General features: G+C 38.6%; 1 protein-coding gene and 1 long non-coding RNA gene across 4 annotated transcripts in view; one reads left to right on the top strand and one right to left on the bottom strand.

Moving 5' to 3' along the window:
- LOC132530361 (uncharacterized) overlaps positions 1–18,976 on the bottom strand; it is a 74,221-nt gene that overhangs the window by 7,810 nt on the left and 47,435 nt on the right. The window lies entirely within an intron of this gene.
- NCOA7 (nuclear receptor coactivator 7) overlaps positions 1–18,976 on the top strand; it is a 144,825-nt gene that overhangs the window by 89,944 nt on the left and 35,905 nt on the right. The window contains exons 7-10 of one of the 2 annotated variants that reach the window (XM_060167530.1): positions 433–558; positions 2,271–2,455; positions 6,569–7,614; positions 8,865–9,033. In XM_060167530.1, coding sequence (XP_060023513.1) covers positions 433–558; positions 2,271–2,455; positions 6,569–7,614; positions 8,865–9,033 — 1,526 coding nt within the window. The remainder of the gene's footprint in view (positions 1–432; positions 559–2,270; positions 2,456–6,568; positions 7,615–8,864; positions 9,034–18,976) is intronic. The other variant, XM_060167531.1, reaches the window with a different exon arrangement.

Below are 18,976 nucleotides of genomic sequence, written 5' to 3'. Positions count from 1 at the left end.
GGGTTAAGTAATTTGTCATTAGTTGAGAGAAGAAACCTGTTCACATTTAAGGTCTCAAAGGCAGAAATGCATGTCTTATTTATGTAGAAGTATGAAGTTAAACTCTCAATGAGACCAATCATTTATTTGTACTACTTTACTCCTTTTTCTAAAGAATTTGAACCATGAGTCCAATATAAATTCTTTCATTTAAGGTATTTTCTAAAGACACTTGATGAGGCATTTTTATAGGTTCATACATATGTGCTTTTTAAAAATCTTAGTTTGATTTGGGTGATATTTTTGAAGGTTGAAAGACATATGCCTTTTTTTATGTTCACGTTAAATAGGAACAGGTTACTTACAGGGAACGTAGATGGCTTGATTCAAATAAATGAATAATCTTTTGAAAAAGTGCTTCTATTTGATTTTGGAAAATTTTGCTTTCTAAAGGATGCTGACTTAGCAAGAAAGGCCTTAAAACCCATTGAGAGAGTCTTGTCATCCACTTCTGAAGAGGACGAGCCAGGCGTGGTAAAATTCTTAAAAATGAATTGTCGCTACTTCACCGATGGAAAGGTATATGGCTATGCCATTTGTTTCCTTTTCTTGGAGTCTATGGAAAACTAAACTAGTTCCAAAAGACTGAAGGCAGGCTATTTTAAAATATCTTACCCGAAGTTTCAGCTTCAAGATTTCACAACTGTCCATTAGTTTTCCCCTCTTGGATGCCTGACATTTGACTTATTGAGGGAATAACAATCATCACGTTGAAATGCGATTCTTTGTGACCTTGGGTTTATTACTTATATTTCAGTTCTTAGCCCATAAATTGTTAGAGAGACAGTACAGAATGTGTTTAAGAGCAAATGCTGGAGTCGGGCTCACTGAACTGAAATTCCAACTCTACCACCACTAGCTCTGAGACGATGGGCAAAGTATTTGAATTTCTTAAGCTTCCATTTTTCCTCATCTATAAAGTAGGAACAATAATAAAATTTAACTCATGGGGTATGCTAATTAAAAGAAGATTCATGTGAAGAGCTAAACACCTAACCTGGAAAGTGGTTAAGTTCTCGACCTGTTTGCCGCTAGAAATTCTGGTATGAAAAATGTCTGTTACATCGTGGTTTCAGTTTTTTGGTTGTTGGTGTTTTGTATAAAGAACAAATCTGACATTTTGTGAGCCTCTGAAGAAGGGGTAATATTGATATAAAGCAAATTCCTGTGCTCATAGTAGAGACTTCATGCCAGGTTCAAATGGTAGGAAAATACATTATTGATATGCACTTGAAACTTTTGCAACCAAGACTAAGTAGTGCTGAAAGGCAAAACTTTTTGCCAAGGTGATCACTAAACTCATTAAGAGTATCAAAATAAATAACTTACCTAGGGCTTCCCTGGTGGCGCAGTGGTTGAGAGTCCGTCTGCCGATGCAGGGGACACGGGTTCGTGCCCTGGTCCGGGAAGATCCCACATGCCGCGGAGCTGTTGGGCCCGTGAGCCACGGCCGCTGAGCCTGCGCGTCCGGAGCCTGTGCTCCGCAACGGGAGAGGCCACAACAGTGAGAGGCCCGCGTACCGCAAAAAAAAATTAAAAACAAAAATAACTTACCTAAAGGGAGTTATTTATATCCTGCTGTCCCTGGTAGATAACATCCCTGTGGCCAACAGGGTCTACCATATAAACTGACCAAGTTTCAGACTTTAAGTACCCACCAAGCTACTGTTCTTTGCTTTCGCTTTCCATAGTTTGGATATATTCACTTTTGTCTGCAAAAATTTCAGACTCCTATTTGTGTCAGATTTTGCTGAATGTGGGCTTTCTAAGCATCTTAGAGCAAAATATTAGAAGTACAGCCGCTCCCTTAGCACAGTACCAGGCACTTGCTGGACAGGTAGTGAATATGTGCTGAGTGGATTGTAGAGTACCCAGTTCTCAATTTGGAAGGTACCTGGGACAGCCCTTCTCATTTTACAGACAGGGCGTTGGCGAATCTGAGACATACATGTGAAACCCAAGATCCTACCACAATTGTACTATTGCAGCAGCCATGCTAGAACCAGGCTCAGCTGATTGCCACAGCGAGGCAAGCCTGTTTCTCTGCTCAGCACACCGCACCCAACGTTGTATTTCATCAGCCTGTTTTTTCCAGCCCTTGTAGAGGGGATGCAATTGCCCTGTAGGATACCATGGTTCAGAAGGTCAATGGAATGGCAACATAAGTTCATTAAAGCTGCTAGGGTGGTTGCGTCTTGCCTGTAGCGACTCTGTACTGTCTTTTTCTTCAGGGTGTGGTCGGAGGTGTCATGATCGTTACTCCTAACAATATCATGTTTGACCCTCATAAGTCCGATCCCCTGGTCATTGAAAATGGGTGTGAGGAGTACGGCCTCATTTGCCCCATGGAAGAGGTTGTTTCCATCGCGCTCTACAATGACATCTCCCACATGAAGATCAAAGATGCCTTGCCATCGTAAGAGATCTTTCTTTGTTTACCAGAAAAAGGGGTATTGGGAGAATTAAATGCAATTAAAAAGTGAGGGCATTGGCAGGAGTGAGAGATTGTGTAGAGGTGAATTTGAAGGTAGAATATTTGTGCACTAAATTTTAAAAAATAGAAAAAGGAGAGGAAATGGAAACGATAAGGTCAATAAGGAAGAGTGAAACATTCAAATCAAAAAATCACGTAATAATGGTATTTCTTTGGCTTATTTTTCTGAAGAGGAATGCATGTTCTTAATTTATGAAAGAATAAATGAAGTTTCTCTGAAAGAATTTGTCTGATTATCGATAAGAGAATAGTATTTTCTCTTTGGTTTAATTGGTAAACAGAGTTACGTTCTTCCTCATTCCAATTCTAGAATAGTTATCTTCCCAGCTCGTGTGTTTCCTTAATCCTGTGTGGAGAGAGATTTGCGTGGACATGCAGAGGCACTGCCCCTGTAACCAGAATACCTTAAGTGGTGTGCAAAGGCTGTAATAGTAGTTTGTTTTGTCTCTTAAATGTAGATGGATATTACTTTAGTCCTGATTACTTTTGCCTTCTAAAACTGAGTTTTTTGATTTAAAGAAGCTCCCCATGAAGAAAGGGTTTAAGAAAACTCAGAGAATCGATTCACCTGTAGGGATAATCTGACTCTTTCTGTCATTTTGTCAGTGTGCCTATTTCTGTATACTATATATGTGCTAGCAGTAAAACAGTTTAGAAACTCTCAGTGATAGCAAGGTAAAGGCAAAGCAGTGGGTCCAACAGAACAAAGGGAAGCTAGCCCCTTGGACTCAGGAAAAGAAGGGAAGGTAACTAGGGAACTAACCCAGACACAGCATCCCTAGGGGTTTATGCCAGCAGGTTCCCCTGGACTTCTACAGTCCTTAGCATCTGATCCACTAGACCCTTACATGCCCAGCCACTGAAGGAACCACTGGAGCATGGTCACTGGGTAGTTTCCAAGTTCTGGCAGAAGTGCCTAGAGGTTTAGGAGGCACTGTAGCAGACCAGGCAGTCCTGCAGGATGATGCCTGGGTTTCCCTGGCTCTGCCACTTATGGCTCCATGACCTTCACGAGTGACTGAATCTTGAGCCTCGGTTTTCTCATCTGTAAAATGGAATTAATAGTATTCTTCTGCTTGCAGAGCTGTTACAAGATCTAAAAGCATTGATATACCAAAACTCTTAGAAAATAGCCTGGTACCTAATAAGTATAGGCTGTTTATTTGAACCTTCAGTTCATATCTGAAGCTCTAATCATTGTTCTGTGGGAATCTTTTATTCACGCAGAATGAGGCTTCTGTTGCATCTTAGTGCGCGTCTCTTGTGTGGCAAGGATATGAAGATAAGTGGGTCACGGCCCCTGTCCTGCAGTTTACTGGGTGCGACAGGTGGAGAGAAGTGGTAATTGAACAACACTGTAGATACAGACGTGCACACGGCATTCCATGAGAACCATGTGAAGGAGTGTCCAGCTACCTTGGAATCTTAGATGAGAAGGAGGAGAGGGAGTGAAAGAGTCACTTTTGGGAAGAAAGTGTGAACATGAGGTGACAAGAGGAAAGAAGATAAGAGTAGGTAAAGATACAGTTAAGTTTGGAAGTGGATGCACAGGCAGATAGGGGCATTTCTTGCCCAATGATGGCTTCAGTGGAGTAATACTGTTACACATCTTCAGCTTAGGATGTTAAGTATTCTTTTAATAATAGGGAAGGTACATTCTTACAGAAAGATTTCTCTCAATGTGAGATTGTGTTTCATGATCCAGGCCTAATGCTGTAGATGGGGGGAGAGAGAGGAGTTGAGAATTGGCTCCTAATGTGTTGAAATTATTTCAGAATTGTACAGTGATTGCTACCGTGGATGCAGGTATATAAAGACTTCTTAGGCTAATGAACAGTATGTGCACCAATGAGCAAAATAGAATGTGGTAGTGGAATCAGTGTGAAATGAACTTGGTATTGACCTCAGAATTCCATCAGTTGTTTAAAGTAGTTTAAATTTCATTATTTAAAGTTGTATGGTAAAACAAGACGTGCAAATCATCTAGCTGCCACGTGCAAATAGTTTTTAAAAGAGAGAGAGTGTGTGTGTGTGTGTGTGTGTGTGTGTGTATGTGCGTGTGTAAAATCTCTCCATCCTCACCTTCAGGCTTTATATATTTTGTGTAAGACATTTTGTAACTCCAGCTGCCACGGAGACTAGGAACAGAACAACCGAAAGGATTATTGGTCATTATTAGGTCTCTGGCTGAGTCTAGAAAACATTAATTAACAGCAGAGCGAGTTGACACCACTATGTACTTTGCCCCGGCAGAGCTTGACAGTTGTGATGCAGAAAAAGAGATGGCTGAATTAATCCCGGCTTGGATTAGGTAGAACAAGAAGGGAGGGATAGACAAGAAGGTAATATAGGAGGCTGATTAGAGTGCAGTCGAATGCATTCTTTGTGGGGGTCAAGCTAGCTAGAGAAGGAAGAGATGAGGAAGGGGCTTAGGTGTTCATGGAAGATGGTTTTGCTTATTAATTTGCTAGTTAAGTATGTGAAAAGCTGGGCTTCTTTGTTACAGGACTTACTTTGGCCTTTAATATGCCAAATTAAATTTTGGGTCTGAAAATGGAAATTATACTACATTACACTAACTTATTTGACTCTAGGATTGAAGCATCTTTAACATCTCCTGAGATGCTCACGTTGAGCAGAACACTTTTGTATGTGCAGGTTCCTGAAGAACAGAGATACTGTCACAATTGTCTTTTAGCATGTGGTGTTTAGGGGCTCGATGAATGATTATTGAATTGTAATGAATTATGAATTAGAGGCTTTTTAAAGCATTTGTCAGAGCCTAACAATTACATAGGCTTTTATTTTGTATTGGGAAAAGCATGGATGTTCCATGCAAGTGATTTATTCAGTAACTTTGGGGAGACAGTTCAAGTTCAGTAACTTGAACTTCCTGGCACTTTGTTGAGTATTGTCATAATTATTTCAAAGCAAGAAGAATAAAGTATTACCTGAATATGATCTAGCCTTTTTAGAAAATTTATTTCTGAAATCCAAAAATATCATTTTTAAATAGGGTTTTTATACCTCTGTGTTTTAACCCACTATCGACACTAGGGTAAGCGGAAATACAGATTTAAAAAAGTGTTTCTTGACAATTTATTTTACACTTTGGAGAGCATGTTTAATCAATGTTTTCTGTGTAAATCAAATCTGGGTAGTAGAGCATCTGTTATTAAGGAAAAACAATTAACTGTGTCCCAGTTCAAAATTTTATAGAAAAGTAAATTGAATGAGCTCTTACTTATAATAATTAGTATAAATTTCTTAACTCTTTCATTTTATTACAATATCAGTTTTACTTTATGGCAATGAGTAACTGATAAAACCTCAAATCTGTGTAGTAAAGCATCTGTTATTAAGGAAAAACAATTGACTGTGTCCCAGGTAACTATAAAATTTTAAACTGTAAAATGGAGCAGGTGCTATATATCCACAATAATAGTGGAAATCATCCTCTTGCATCTCCTTCAGGAGTAGAAGGATGTCTTTTATTGGAAGCATCAGATCTTCCAAAATTATGGTTCAGTGTCAGTCATTTTATAGAGCAGTTAAATGAGTAGCTACTCAGTCAATGAGCCATTCAGAATTAAGGTAGTTGGTTTATGTACTATTTTATAAAAAAGGAAAAGCCTTGAATATCTAAGGAATTTTAGTCATAGTACTGAAACAGTCCCTCTCCTTTGTCCTTCATGAAAATCAGAAACATTATTTCATCATTAAAAATCTGGTGGGTGACATCTCCATGTTCATAAATGACCTCAAATACCATTCATTTGCTTCTAATAGGATATGCGAGCAACTCTCATGGTTCTTTATTTTGCCACTTTTTATAGTTGATTTTATTTTTCATTTTGAAGTCGATTTCTGGATTTCATTTCCTTATTTTAAAGTCCTTTAAACATAAATTTAAGTTTTAGTATATTTATGTTTTGGTTTTTGGCTGGGTTTTGTTTTGGTTTTTGCCTTTCATCCATTTTGTTTTGGTTTTTGTTTTTAACATTCCATGTGCACCCACCATTTTTCCCCCCACAGTGACCTACCTCAGGATCTTTGTCCTCTGTACAGGCCTGGAGAGTGGGAAGACCTGGCTTCAGAAAAGGATATCAACCCATTCAGTAAGTTCAAATCTCTCAACAAAGAAAAACGGCAGCAGAATGGAGAGAGAACCATCACTTCAGATTCCAAATCAACAAGACCTTTGGAGAAGTCAACAGAACACACAGAAAAGAAACCCTCAGACAGCTCTGTGTCAGACAAGTTAAAGAAACTGGAATTCTCTGCAGAGGCAATCAAACGGTCTGCCGCAGTAGCTAAAGTCAGCAAGGAACTTTCTGACACTCAGGCTGCATTTGAATCTATAGCCAAAGAAAATTCTCTCTTAGGAGAAGAAGACGACTTCGTTGACTTGGAAGAACTTTCTTCTCAAAATGATAGTGGAATGGACAAAAGAGACACCTCAAAGGAGTGCCTTTCTCTTGACCCAGCGGAGCTAAGGAAGACTAAATCACAAATAATCAGTTCTACTACAGAAATGCAGGTGCAGTCAGCCCTGAACTTTTCAGAAACAGAGTGTGATGCTGAATTGAAGGGGACCCTAGATTTAGAAACCTGTGAGAAGCAAGATATAATGCCAGAGGTGGACAAGCAGTCTGGTTCCCCAGAAAGCCAGGTGGAAAACACATTGAACATACATGAAGATCTAGATAAAGTTAAGCTCATTGAATATTACCTTAATAAGAACAAAGAAGGGTCACAGTTACCTGATAAGTTGCAGAAGGCAGAATTAAGTGATGGCAAAAGTATTGAGCCAGTGGGAATAGACATCACTCTTAGTAGTTCTCTTCCCCAGGCAGGTGATCCCCCAATTGAGGGCAATGAACAGGCAGATAAAACCTGGGTGAAAGAGAGAGCACCACTTGCATTGCAACTAGGCTCTTCTACAGAAGAAAATATGAATAAAGTGGATCCAGACTCCTCTTTGGAACCTACTCTGGACAACAGCTGCCAGGGTGCACAAATGGATAATAAATCTGAAATTCAGTTATGGCTATTAAAGAGAATTCAGGTACCCATTGAAGGTAAGCCATTTTTAATTTCTTTATATTCTGTTGTATAGGCATATCTTGTTTTATTGTGCTTCACAGATATTGTATTTCTTTTTCTTTTTTTCTTTTTTTTTTACAAATTGAAGATTGTGGCAACCCTGTGTCAAGCAAGTCTATGGGCACCTTGTTTCCAACAGTATTTGCCCACTTCATGTCTCTGTGTCACATTTTGGTAATTCTTGCAAGATTTCAGACTTCATTTCATTATTATGGTGATCTGTGATCAGTGATCTTTGATATTACTGCTATAGCTCACTGAAGGCTCAGATGATGGTTGGCATTTTTTAGCAATAAGGGATTCTTTAAGATGTACCTTTTTAGACATAATGCTATTGCACACTTAACAGACTACAGTATAGTATAAACATAACTTTTATATGCACTGGGAAACCAAAAACTTTGTGCTACTTACTAGATTGCAATATTCACTTTATTGTGATGGAACCAAACCCACAAATATCTCCAAGGTATGCCTGTATAGCTGCCTTCCTAAAACTTGTACATGCAATAGCAAAAGTAGTATAATTATTTGAGAACAGTATTTTCTCAATAGGGTATATATCTTTACATTAGAAGGTTTTGAACTGCATAGGTCCACTTATACACAGATTTTTTTCAATAAATACGAAATACAGTACTATGCCATCCATGGTTGGTTGAATCCATGGAGGGCCAAGTCTAAAGTTATACACAGATTTTTAACTGCACAGGTGCCAGTGCCTCTAAACCCTGTTTTGTTCAGGGCTCAACTGTAATTGGGAAAAATTAGCAATATATGCTATCTATTTTGAACATTAAACTATGACATAGAATTCTATTTCAAAAGTAGTTCGCTTTTTTACATCTTTCAGGTAACTTTCCTTTTTCACTTTGAATTTCTAAATCTAAAGGAGTTTTAAAAGGTTTTTGAAGGTATTTCAGTTCTAAACTGAATTGCGTTATGGTATGGTTGGGTCCTCAGTACCGTTCATTAATATGTATTCTTGTGGGTTGTTACAATTCTCCACCCTTTGCTGTTTTGTGTGTTGGTTTTTATCCTTATTCCTAGTTTGTAGCATCTCATGTGGTGTAGACAAACCTGAAACATCCAAAGCTTTTTCCTTTTGTGCTAAAGAAGATCTGAAAAATTTAATTAGTCCTAATATGACAATGTTGTATGATGTTTATGCCAACTATCACCAATATCGTCAATAATGAGGAAATTTTTTTCATGTGTGATTCAGATATACTTCCTTCAAAAGAAGAGAAAAGCAAGACTCCACCCATGTTTCTGTGCATTAAAGTGGGAAAACCAATGAGAAAGTCCTTTGCCACTCACACTGCAGCCATGGTCCAGCAGTATGGCAAACGAAGAAAGCAACCAGAGTACTGGTTTGCTGTTCCTCGGGAGAGGTGAGTGTGAGCTAGAATGGGAAATCTGTTGGTCAAGTAGATTCTAATTGCATCTTGATTTTTAATTTAATCTTGAAATAATTTTATTCTTGAATAATAGGTTTTTCTTAATTGTACATTTTAGAATTTCTAGAAGGATATTATTTCAGTAGCTTTCTGCTAAAGGGTGTTTTCAATATAGCAAATTTGAGATCATCCTAGGTACTATGTGCCGAACCACTTTCAAAACTTTCTACCCAGTTGAATTTTAAATGAAGGAAGATTGAGATATTCTAAAGTGCCAGTAATTGCAATTGCTATTCTGTTGGGAATAAAGGAATATGATGGAGCAGATCCAAACCCCAAGTGCAATAGAGAGGCATGATTGTAATTTTAAAGTGCCTGTTATTCTGGGGGGACTAAAGATTGCTTTCGCCTTATGGAGAAAAGTATCTGTGACTCAGCAGCGTGAGAAGTGTAACATGAGATCACCTGGGTACGCTCGAGGGGCTATATACCTATAAAGAGATTTGTGTTTTTACATTGCCAAAGAAGAAAATTTATTGGTGATGTGACAGTCTAGGATAGCAGGGATAGTGACATAGACATTCTTCAGCAGTAGGTCACTGAAGACATCTTTATAATAGAAATATTTAGGAAATATTATTTTTAGAAAAAATTGTTTTTCTTTTGTATGTAATAGAATAAAATATACTTTCTTTACAAAGGCCTTGCAATTAGTTTCCAAAATTGTTAAGTTCACACATTTTTCCTTCTCCTAACTAGTCATCAAGGCATACTTTTTGGCTAACGTACCTACCAAGAACAAATACTCACTGAGCTTCCATAAGCATGAATCTTTTTTTTTTTTTTAATGAACTTTCCCCCTGATATCTCAGTAGTGAAGAGGTCATTTCATTTATTTATTTGGCTGCACTGTGTGGCTTGTGGGATCTTAGTTCCCCAACCAGGGATTGAACCCGGGCCCACAGCAGTGAAAGCACTGAGTCTTAACCACTGGACCACAAGGGAACTCCAAAGCATGAATTTTTAATAAAGCAAAATTAAATTTCAAGCACGAGCACACCTTCTGGCTGATTAGTACCCAGAATGATAATTCTCATCGAGTTGCCTGATTTTAATAAATCATAGTTTAATGTGAAGATAATTAATAGGATTTTAATGAACAAATTTGTTAATATTTTTTCTGGCTTTAGACACAGACCCATGTTTACATAGACGTTAAACATAATCTGTTTCCTATTTACAAAATACACTCCTGTACTGTGCTTGCAGCCCCAATGCTATCTCCACGAAACTTGAAACTAGGGACACTGAGGAGATACAAAGAAAATATGTGTCTTTCACATTTCTTCTGTTGAAATATTTTTAAATAATAAATTTCTGAAATCCTGTTAAAATCAGTGTTCTAGAATCAGATGTCATAGATGGACAAACTGATTTTAAAGGTGGGGAAAACAAAGCACTGAAACTTTCAGCCACATTTAGGTTATGTGGATTCCTCATCCGTCAGGAAAACTACCTATCATATGTTTTTTTCTCTGGAGAAATGTACTGTTTATAATATAAGGACATTAGGATTTTTCAATTTTATTATCTTTAATGAGACTTGTGCATACCAAGGAATCTTCTAGAGTAAATTTTTTGCAGTCTCACACATGTAGTTATTTTACTGTCATTCTTTAACCCAGAATAAGTCTGTAATGCTGAAACAGTACTTCTCTTTGACCTCATACAGAGGTGGTTTTTGTGAGCTTTTTAAAGTAGGTCACTTGTTGAATTCTATTACATTGTGTTTTATAGTGTCCATGATTTATTTGTCTTTGGCTAACAAATAACCTGACATTCTTAGTTTTCTTTCTTAAGCTAATCATTAATTAACCAAAGATTTTTCTGGGAGACATTATCTCACTATGTTAATGATTTTTTGTATAGATGTTAGGAATTTTTTTTCTGTTGTTCCTTTATGTATTTCCATCTCTACCTACCCTTAAGAAAAGCTACATTTTAGTTTAAGATAGGGAAAGATGAAGAAATTCTATAGTTAGCTCCCACCCAGAACTCCAAGTGCACAAGAAATAAAAGTTCATTTTTATTTCCAATTTATGAAATTCTTCAGGACTTTAAGGTCAACAAAGTCCTTAAGGAGCTAGGAAGTGGCGTGCAGTGCTTTTCTCACTCTGATGATAATTTCTGGATTCCCTTGCTACATCAAATTGAGCATTTCTTCTTGCCTTTCTATTTAATGGGTCTTCATATCATTGGAGTTTCAGCAGCAGAGTGAAGTCGCCCTAGCAGTGGCTTTCTTTCTAGGTCATAAGATGCTCTCATAGACCTTCTGTGTGACAGTGTACTCTCATGGGCAGGTTTCTTTGGCTCATGCAATGCACCGCAGCTCCTTAATGTTTTCCTGTTGACATAAGTTCACAAACATGTTTCACTATTCCTCTCTATTGTTCCTAATCAACAGCAGATTAGATGATACAGAGAATGGATCAGTGATCTGGAAGACATAATATAGTGGAAATTATCCAATAAGAACAGCAAAAAGAAAAAACTTTAAATGCAGGTAGTTTAAGGGACCTCTGGGACAATATCAAATGCACTAACATTTGCATAATAGGGGTCCCAGAAAAAGAAGAGAGAAAGGGGCAGAAAACTTTTCTGAAGAAATAATGGCTGAAAACTTTCCTAACCTGGGGAAAGAAACAGACATCCAAGTCCAGGAATCACAGAGAGTCCCGAACAAGATGAACCCAAAGAGATCCATACCAAGACATAATTAACAAGGCAGAAGTTAAAGAGAATTTTGAAGACAGCAAGAGAAAAACAACTAGTCACATACAGGGGAAGCCCCATAAGATATTAGCTGATTTTTCAACAGAAACTTTGCAGGCCACGGTGTGTGGCAGGATATATGTAAAGTGTAGAAAGGAAATATACTTAAAATCAAGAATACTCTACCTGGCAAGTTTATCATTCAGAATTGAAGGAGAGATACAGAGCAAACAAGCAAAAACTAAAGGAGCTCATCACTACTGAACTAACAGGTCTTACAAGAAGTGTTAAAAGGTCTTCTTTAAATGGAAAAGATAAGACCATAACTAGAAATAAAAATATATATGAAAGAAAAAAATCTTACTGATAAAAGCAAATATATAGTAAAGGCAGTGGATTAACCACTTAAAAAGCTTCTGTGAAGGTTAAAAGACAAAAGGAGTAAAATCAACTATAACTACAATAAATGGTTAAGGTATACACAAAATAAAAGGTAAAATAGGATGTCATAAAACATAATACATGGAGGGGAGTGGTAAAAATGTAGTGCTTTTGGGATGTGTTTGAACTTACATGACTATCAGCTTAAAATAAACTATATATACATACACACATGTATATGTACATGTGTGTGTATGCATATGTGTATATATGTATATACATGTACATACACACATATGTCAATATGTATGAACCTCATGGTAACCATAAACAAAAACCTACAATAGATAGAAGCAAATAAAGTGAAAGGAACCCAAACATAACATTAAAGAAAATTACTGAACCACAAGGGAAGAGACCAAGAGAAGAAGAAAGGGACAGAAGAACTACAAAAACAACCAGAAAACAATGAACCAAATGGCAATAAGTACACACCTATCAATAATCACTTAAATATAAATGCAGTAAATGTTTCAATCATGAGACACAGGGTGGCTGAGTAGATAAAACAAGACCTGTCTATATGCTGCATACAAAAGACTCACTTCAGCTGAAAAGTTTTTCCTCTAAGATCAGGAACAAGGCAGGGATACCCACTCTTGCCACTTTTATTCAACATAGTATTGGAAGTCCTAACTACAGCAATCAGACAAGAAAAAGAAAAGTCATCCAGAAAGGAAGAAGTAAAACTGTCACTATTTGTAGATAACACAATATCATATATAGAAAACCCTAAAGAGTCCAACAACAACAACACAAAAACCTCTTAGAACTAATAAATGATTCAGTAAGTTTCAGAATACAAAAATCAATATACAAAAATCAGTTGTTTCTGTATGCTAATAATGAATTATCAGAAAGAAATTAAGAGAATAATTCCAATTACAATTGTGTCAAAGAGAATAAAATGCCTAGGAATAAATTTAACCAAGGAGGTAAAAGACCTAAATGCTGAAAACTATAAGACACTGACGAAAGAAATCAAGGAAGACACAAATAAATGGAAAGCTATCCCATGCTCATGGATTGGAATAATATTGTTAAAATGTCCATGCCATAGGTTCAATGCAATACCTATCAAAATTCCAATGGTGTTTTTCATAGAGATAGAACAAATAATCCTAAAATTTGTATGGTACCACAAAACCCCCCAAATAATCAAAGCAATCTTGAGAGAGAAGAGCAAAGCTGGAGGCATCATACTCCCTGATTTCAAACTATAATACAAAGCTATAGTAATCAAAGCAGTATGATACTGGCACCAAACATACATAGATCAATGGAACAGAATGGAGAGCACCAAAATAAACCCACATTTTTATGGTCAATTAATTTACAAAAGAGGAGGCAAGAATATGGGGGCAAAGACAGTCTCTTCAGTAAATGGCGCTGGGAAAACTGGACCACTTTCTTACACCACATACAAAAATAAAATAGATTAAAGATGTAAATGTAAGACCCGAAACCATAAAACTCGTTGAAGAAAACATAGGCAATAAGCTCTTTGACATCGGTCTCAGCAGTATTGTTTTGGATATGTCTCCTTGGGCAAGGGCAACAGAAGCAAAAATAAACAAATAGGACTACATCAGACTAAAAAGGTTTTGCACAGTGAAGGAAATGATCAACAAAATGAAAAAGCAACCTACTGAAAGGGAGAAGATATTTGCAAATTATATGTCTGATAAGGGATTAATATCGAAAACACATGAAGAACTCAAACATAAAGAACTCATACAACTCAGTATCAAAAAAGATTTCAGTTAAAAAGTGGGCAGAGGGGCTTCCCTGGTGGCGCAGTGGTTGAGAGTCCGCCTGCCGGTGCAGGGGACACGGGTTCGTGCCCCGGTCCAGGAGGATCCTGCATGCCGCGGAGCGGCTGGGCCCGTGAGCCATGGCCGCTGAGCCTGCGCGTCTGGGGCCCGTGCTCCGCAACGGGAGAGGCCACAACAGTGAGAGGCCCGCGTACCGCAAAAAAAAAAAAAAAAAAAAAAGTGGGCGGAGGATCTGAATAGACATTTTTCCAAAGAAGACATACAGATGGCCAACAGGCATGTGAAAAGATGCTCAAATTGCTAATCATCAGGGAAATGCAAATCAAAATCATGATTAGAGGACTTCTCCGGTGGCGCAGTGGTTAAGAATCTGCCTGCCAATGCAGGGGACACGGGTTTGAGCCCTGGTCTGGGAAGACCCCACATGCTGTGGAGCAACTAAGCCTGTGCGCCACAACTACTGAAGCCCGAGCGTCTAGAGCCCGTGCTCTGCAACAAGAGAAGCCACCGCAATGAGATTCCCGCTCACCGCAACTAGAGAAAGCCTGCGCGTAGCAACAAAGACTCAACACAGCCAAAAATAAATAAATAAATTCTAAATCATGATTAGATACTACCTCACACCTGTCAGAATGGCTGGCATCAAAAAGACAAGAAGTAACAAGTGTTGGTGAGGATGTGGAGAAAGGGAAGTCTCATGCACTGTTGGTAGGAAAGCAAATTGGTACAACCACTATGGAGAACAGTATGGAGGTTCTGCAAAAAATTAAAAAAGGAACTACCACACAGTCTAGCAATTCCACTTCTGGGTATATATCTGAAGAAAACAACACTAAGTCAAAAAGATGTATGCATCCCATTGTTCACTGCAGCATTATTTACAATAAGGTATGGAAGCAATCTAAGTGTCCATCGATAGATGAATGGGTAAGGAAGAAACACAATGGAATATCCCTCAGCCATAATAGAAAAGAATGAAATTTTGCCATTTGCAACAATATGGATGGACCTAGAGTGTGTTATGCTAAATGTAATAAGTAAGACAGAGAAAGATAAATACTGTATGATTTCACTTATATGGAATCTAAAAAACAATTCAAATGAACAAACATAACAAAACAGAAACCATCTCACAGATACAGAAAGCAAACTGGATGGTTGCCATGGGGATTGGCAAGATAAGTGAAGGGGATTAAGAGGTACAAACTTCCAAGTATAAAATAAGTCCTGGGATATATGTACAATACAGGGAATATAGTCAATAATAGTGTAGTAATTTTAAAGATCAAGATGGTGGAGTAGGAGGACACTGAGCTCATCTTCCCCCATGAACACATCAAAAATACATCTTCAAGTAGAGCAATTCTCACTGAAAACAAACTGGAAACTGGCAGAAAGACTCTTGTACAACCAAGGCTGTAAAAAATGATCCACACAAAGTCAGGAAGGAAGAGAAACGATCAGGTCAGGACCTGTGCCTCTAGGAGGAGACACAGAAAAGGAAGGAGATTACATGGGCTGGGAGATCCTCCCTGAGGAGTGAGCGGTTTGAACCACATATTGGGTGCCCCTGCCCTGGGGTCCAGTACAGGGAAGGTGATACCCCTTGGCTTGTTTGAAGACCAGTGGGAATAGCAGGGGGGCTGCGGGGAACTTAGACTCTGCTCCTGAAGAGCGCGCACACACTTGCTTTCTCCTGAAACAAGGCGGAGGAAGCAGACTGAAACTGCTCAGGATGAAACTGCCCAGGATGCTGACTGGTTTCCCATGGGCAGTTTCCCATGACCACCTCAGTGCACGTCTGGGCCCCTCTTGTTCTCTGATGCAGCTCCCCCCTAGGGCTAAGGCTGCTCTTGCCGAGGAGAGCGCACAGTTGTGGGGAAGGAGCCAGCTTGGACCTGGCACTGCCTCTGAATGCAGAGAGAGGAGCCATTCCCTGGTGCTCATGGAACCAGCAGATTGTGTGTGGTCTGGGGTGCTGACTGGCACATGGGGCTGCCCACTCCAGGTGCCCGCTCCAGCCCCTTGCTCCTCTGGGGCAAAGGTGCCGATGCTGGGAGCAGGGAGAGCACACACTTAGAGGGAACAGAACCAGCTCAAACCTGAACCTCAGTGCTTCTGCTTCAGCACCTTGGGACCTGCCCCTGCCCCCAGTGAGGAAGTGTCAGCCACTGAGCACAGGAGAAGCCCCAGCTCACACCTGGCTCTGGCTCTGTTGCTTCCATCGCCAGCTCCACCTCCCACCAAGGTAAGAGCTGCCAGCACACCCTGGGGAAAGACATGACCTGTGCTCATTTCATATCTAGCTCTCCCACCAGAGCCACATGCAGACTGTGTCGGTATGCTTCCACACAAGGGCATCCCGTCAACACCAGGATAGGTAACTGTTTGACCTAATTTCATAGAGACAGAGAAAGTTGTTTCAAACAGCAGAACAAGAAAACTCCCTTGAAAAAACAACTAATGAAACAGAGATAAATAATTTACCAGATAAAGAGTTCAAAACATTAGTAATAAGAATGCTGACTGAACTAGGGAAAAGAATGGATGAACAGAGTGAGAATTTTAACAAGGAACTAGAAAACAAAAACCAGTCAGAACTGAAGAATTACAATAACTAAAATGAAAAACATACTAGAAGGAATTAACAGCAGACAAGGTGGTACAGAAGAACACATGAGTGATCTGGAAGATAGAATAGTGGAAATCATGCAATCAGAACAGCAAAAAGAAAAAAACGAGAACAGTTTAAGGGACCTTTGGGACAACACCAGGCATACTAACATTCACATTATAGGGGTCCCAGAAGGAGAAGAGAGAGAAAAGGGTCAAAAATGTATTTGATAAAATTATGGCTGAAAACTTCCCAAACCTGAAGAAGGAAACATATATCCAGATACAGGAAGCACAGAGAGTCTCAAATAAAATGAACCCAAAGAGACCCCACACCAACACATCGTAATTAAAATGGCAAAACTTAAAGAGAGAATTCTAAAGGCAGCAAGAGAAAAAGAGTCATGTACGAGTAATCCCCATAAGGCTATCAGCTGATTTCTCTGCAGAAACTTTGCAAGCCAGAAGGGAGTGCCATGTTAAATTTTAAGTGCTAAAAGAGAAAAACCTACAACCGAGGGTACTCTACTTGGCAAGATTGTCATTCAGAATAGGAGAGATAAAGAACTTCTCAGATAAGCAAGGAGTTCATTAATACTATACCAACTCTAAAAGCAAATGTCAAAGGATCTTTTCTAAGTGGAAGAGAAAAAGCTTCAACAAGAAGAATTTATAGAAAAGGAAAAATCCCACTAGTAAAGACAAATATATAGTAAAGACTGTGGATCAACCACTGAAATAAGCCAGTACGAAGATTTTTTAAAAAATTTTATTAATTTATTTGTGGCTGCGTTGGATCTTTGTTGCTGTGCGCAGGCTTTCTCTAGTTGCGATGAGCGGGGGCAACTCTTCGTTGTGGTGCGCGGACTTCTCATTGCAGTGGCTTCTCGTCGCAGAGCATGGGCTCTAGGCACGCAGGCTTCAGTAATTGGGGCGCACGGGCATAGTTGCTCCGCGGCATGGGGGATCTTCCCGGACCAGGGCTCGAACCTGTGTCCCCTGCATTGGCAGGCGGATTCTTAGCCACTGTGCCACCAAGGAAGTCCCGGTAAGAAGATTAAAAGATGAAAAATTGTAAAGTCAACTATAACTACAATAAACAGTTAAGGGATAAACAAGAAGATGTAAAATATGACATCAAAAACACAAAATGGGGGGGGTGTAAAAATGTAGATCTTTTAGAATGTGTTGGAACTTAAATAATTACCTGCTTAAAACAAGTAAGTGTACTTATAGGTCAACATACATGAATCCCATGGTAACCACAAATCAGAAATCTACAATAGATAACTTTGTATGGTGACAAATGGTAACTAGATTTCCTGTGGTGATCCTTTCCTAATGTATAAAACACCAAAGCACTATGTTGTACACCTGAAACTAATATAATATTGTAAGTTATACTTCAATTTGAAAACAAAACAACAACAACAAAAAACCCCAACACTTTTGCTCCTAAAGGAATATTTTATCGGGAAGATAATCCTAAATTGATAAAGTACCACAGGCAATAAGGTTGTTGTTATTGACAAGCATCTATTTTTTGCACCTTTACTCTGTGCGAGCCTGTGCCAGAAGCTATCTGATGTCTAAGAAGACAGAATCGTGTCCTGCCCTGGAAGAGGTGTGGCGCCTTGGGTTGCCCTGCTCTGGCCAATGGAATAATGAGCCCCCAAATTGGACTGAGATGAATGAGAATCCCTAGGAATTGTGGGCCCTAGGATGAGATACATTATCCATTTGAAACATGATTTCCTAATTTGAAAAACGGGTCATGGTGAGGGTTAAGTAACTAGATCATAGTTGTACAGTTACTGAGTGTGTACGTCCTGGCAGGCACTGGGCTAGTTATAAATGAGTGACTGGGAACCTACCCTGAGGATCTTGTGAAAACAGTTCCTCGCACTTTCTAGAGACAATATAGATTGTATTCCAAACGTTTGGATACTCTTCTATATAAAAAATACAATTGTCTTTTTTCCTTTCTTAACACTGAGATATTTCCTTTCTTAGAAAGAACCAATAATTCCTATTCAAATTAAAAGTTTTCTTTTTTCAATTATTTATGGCCTCAATCTCTGAAGTATTTCATAATAATTGATTTCATAATATCCACCTTCTAAAATAAATAAGATGGAAATGGAGTTAACTGGGAATTATGTAGAATTTACCAAATCATGTATAAATGTTTAATCCAAGATGAATTAATTGGTTAGTGTGATTTGTGTAATAAGTAAACTAATAAGAGAGGGGAAGGGGGAAAGAGAGAGCCCGTGGGTATTTTTAAATGTGTTTAAACTTGAAAATAATTATGCTAAGATAGTTTTAGCAACACT

The sequence above is a fragment of the Lagenorhynchus albirostris genome, chromosome 12 (genome assembly GCF_949774975.1).
Source record: "Lagenorhynchus albirostris chromosome 12, mLagAlb1.1, whole genome shotgun sequence".
NCBI lineage: Eukaryota > Metazoa > Chordata > Mammalia > Artiodactyla > Delphinidae > Lagenorhynchus > Lagenorhynchus albirostris.
The sequence above is the reverse complement of the archived record's forward strand: the minus strand, read 5'-3'. Positions and strand labels throughout refer to the sequence as shown.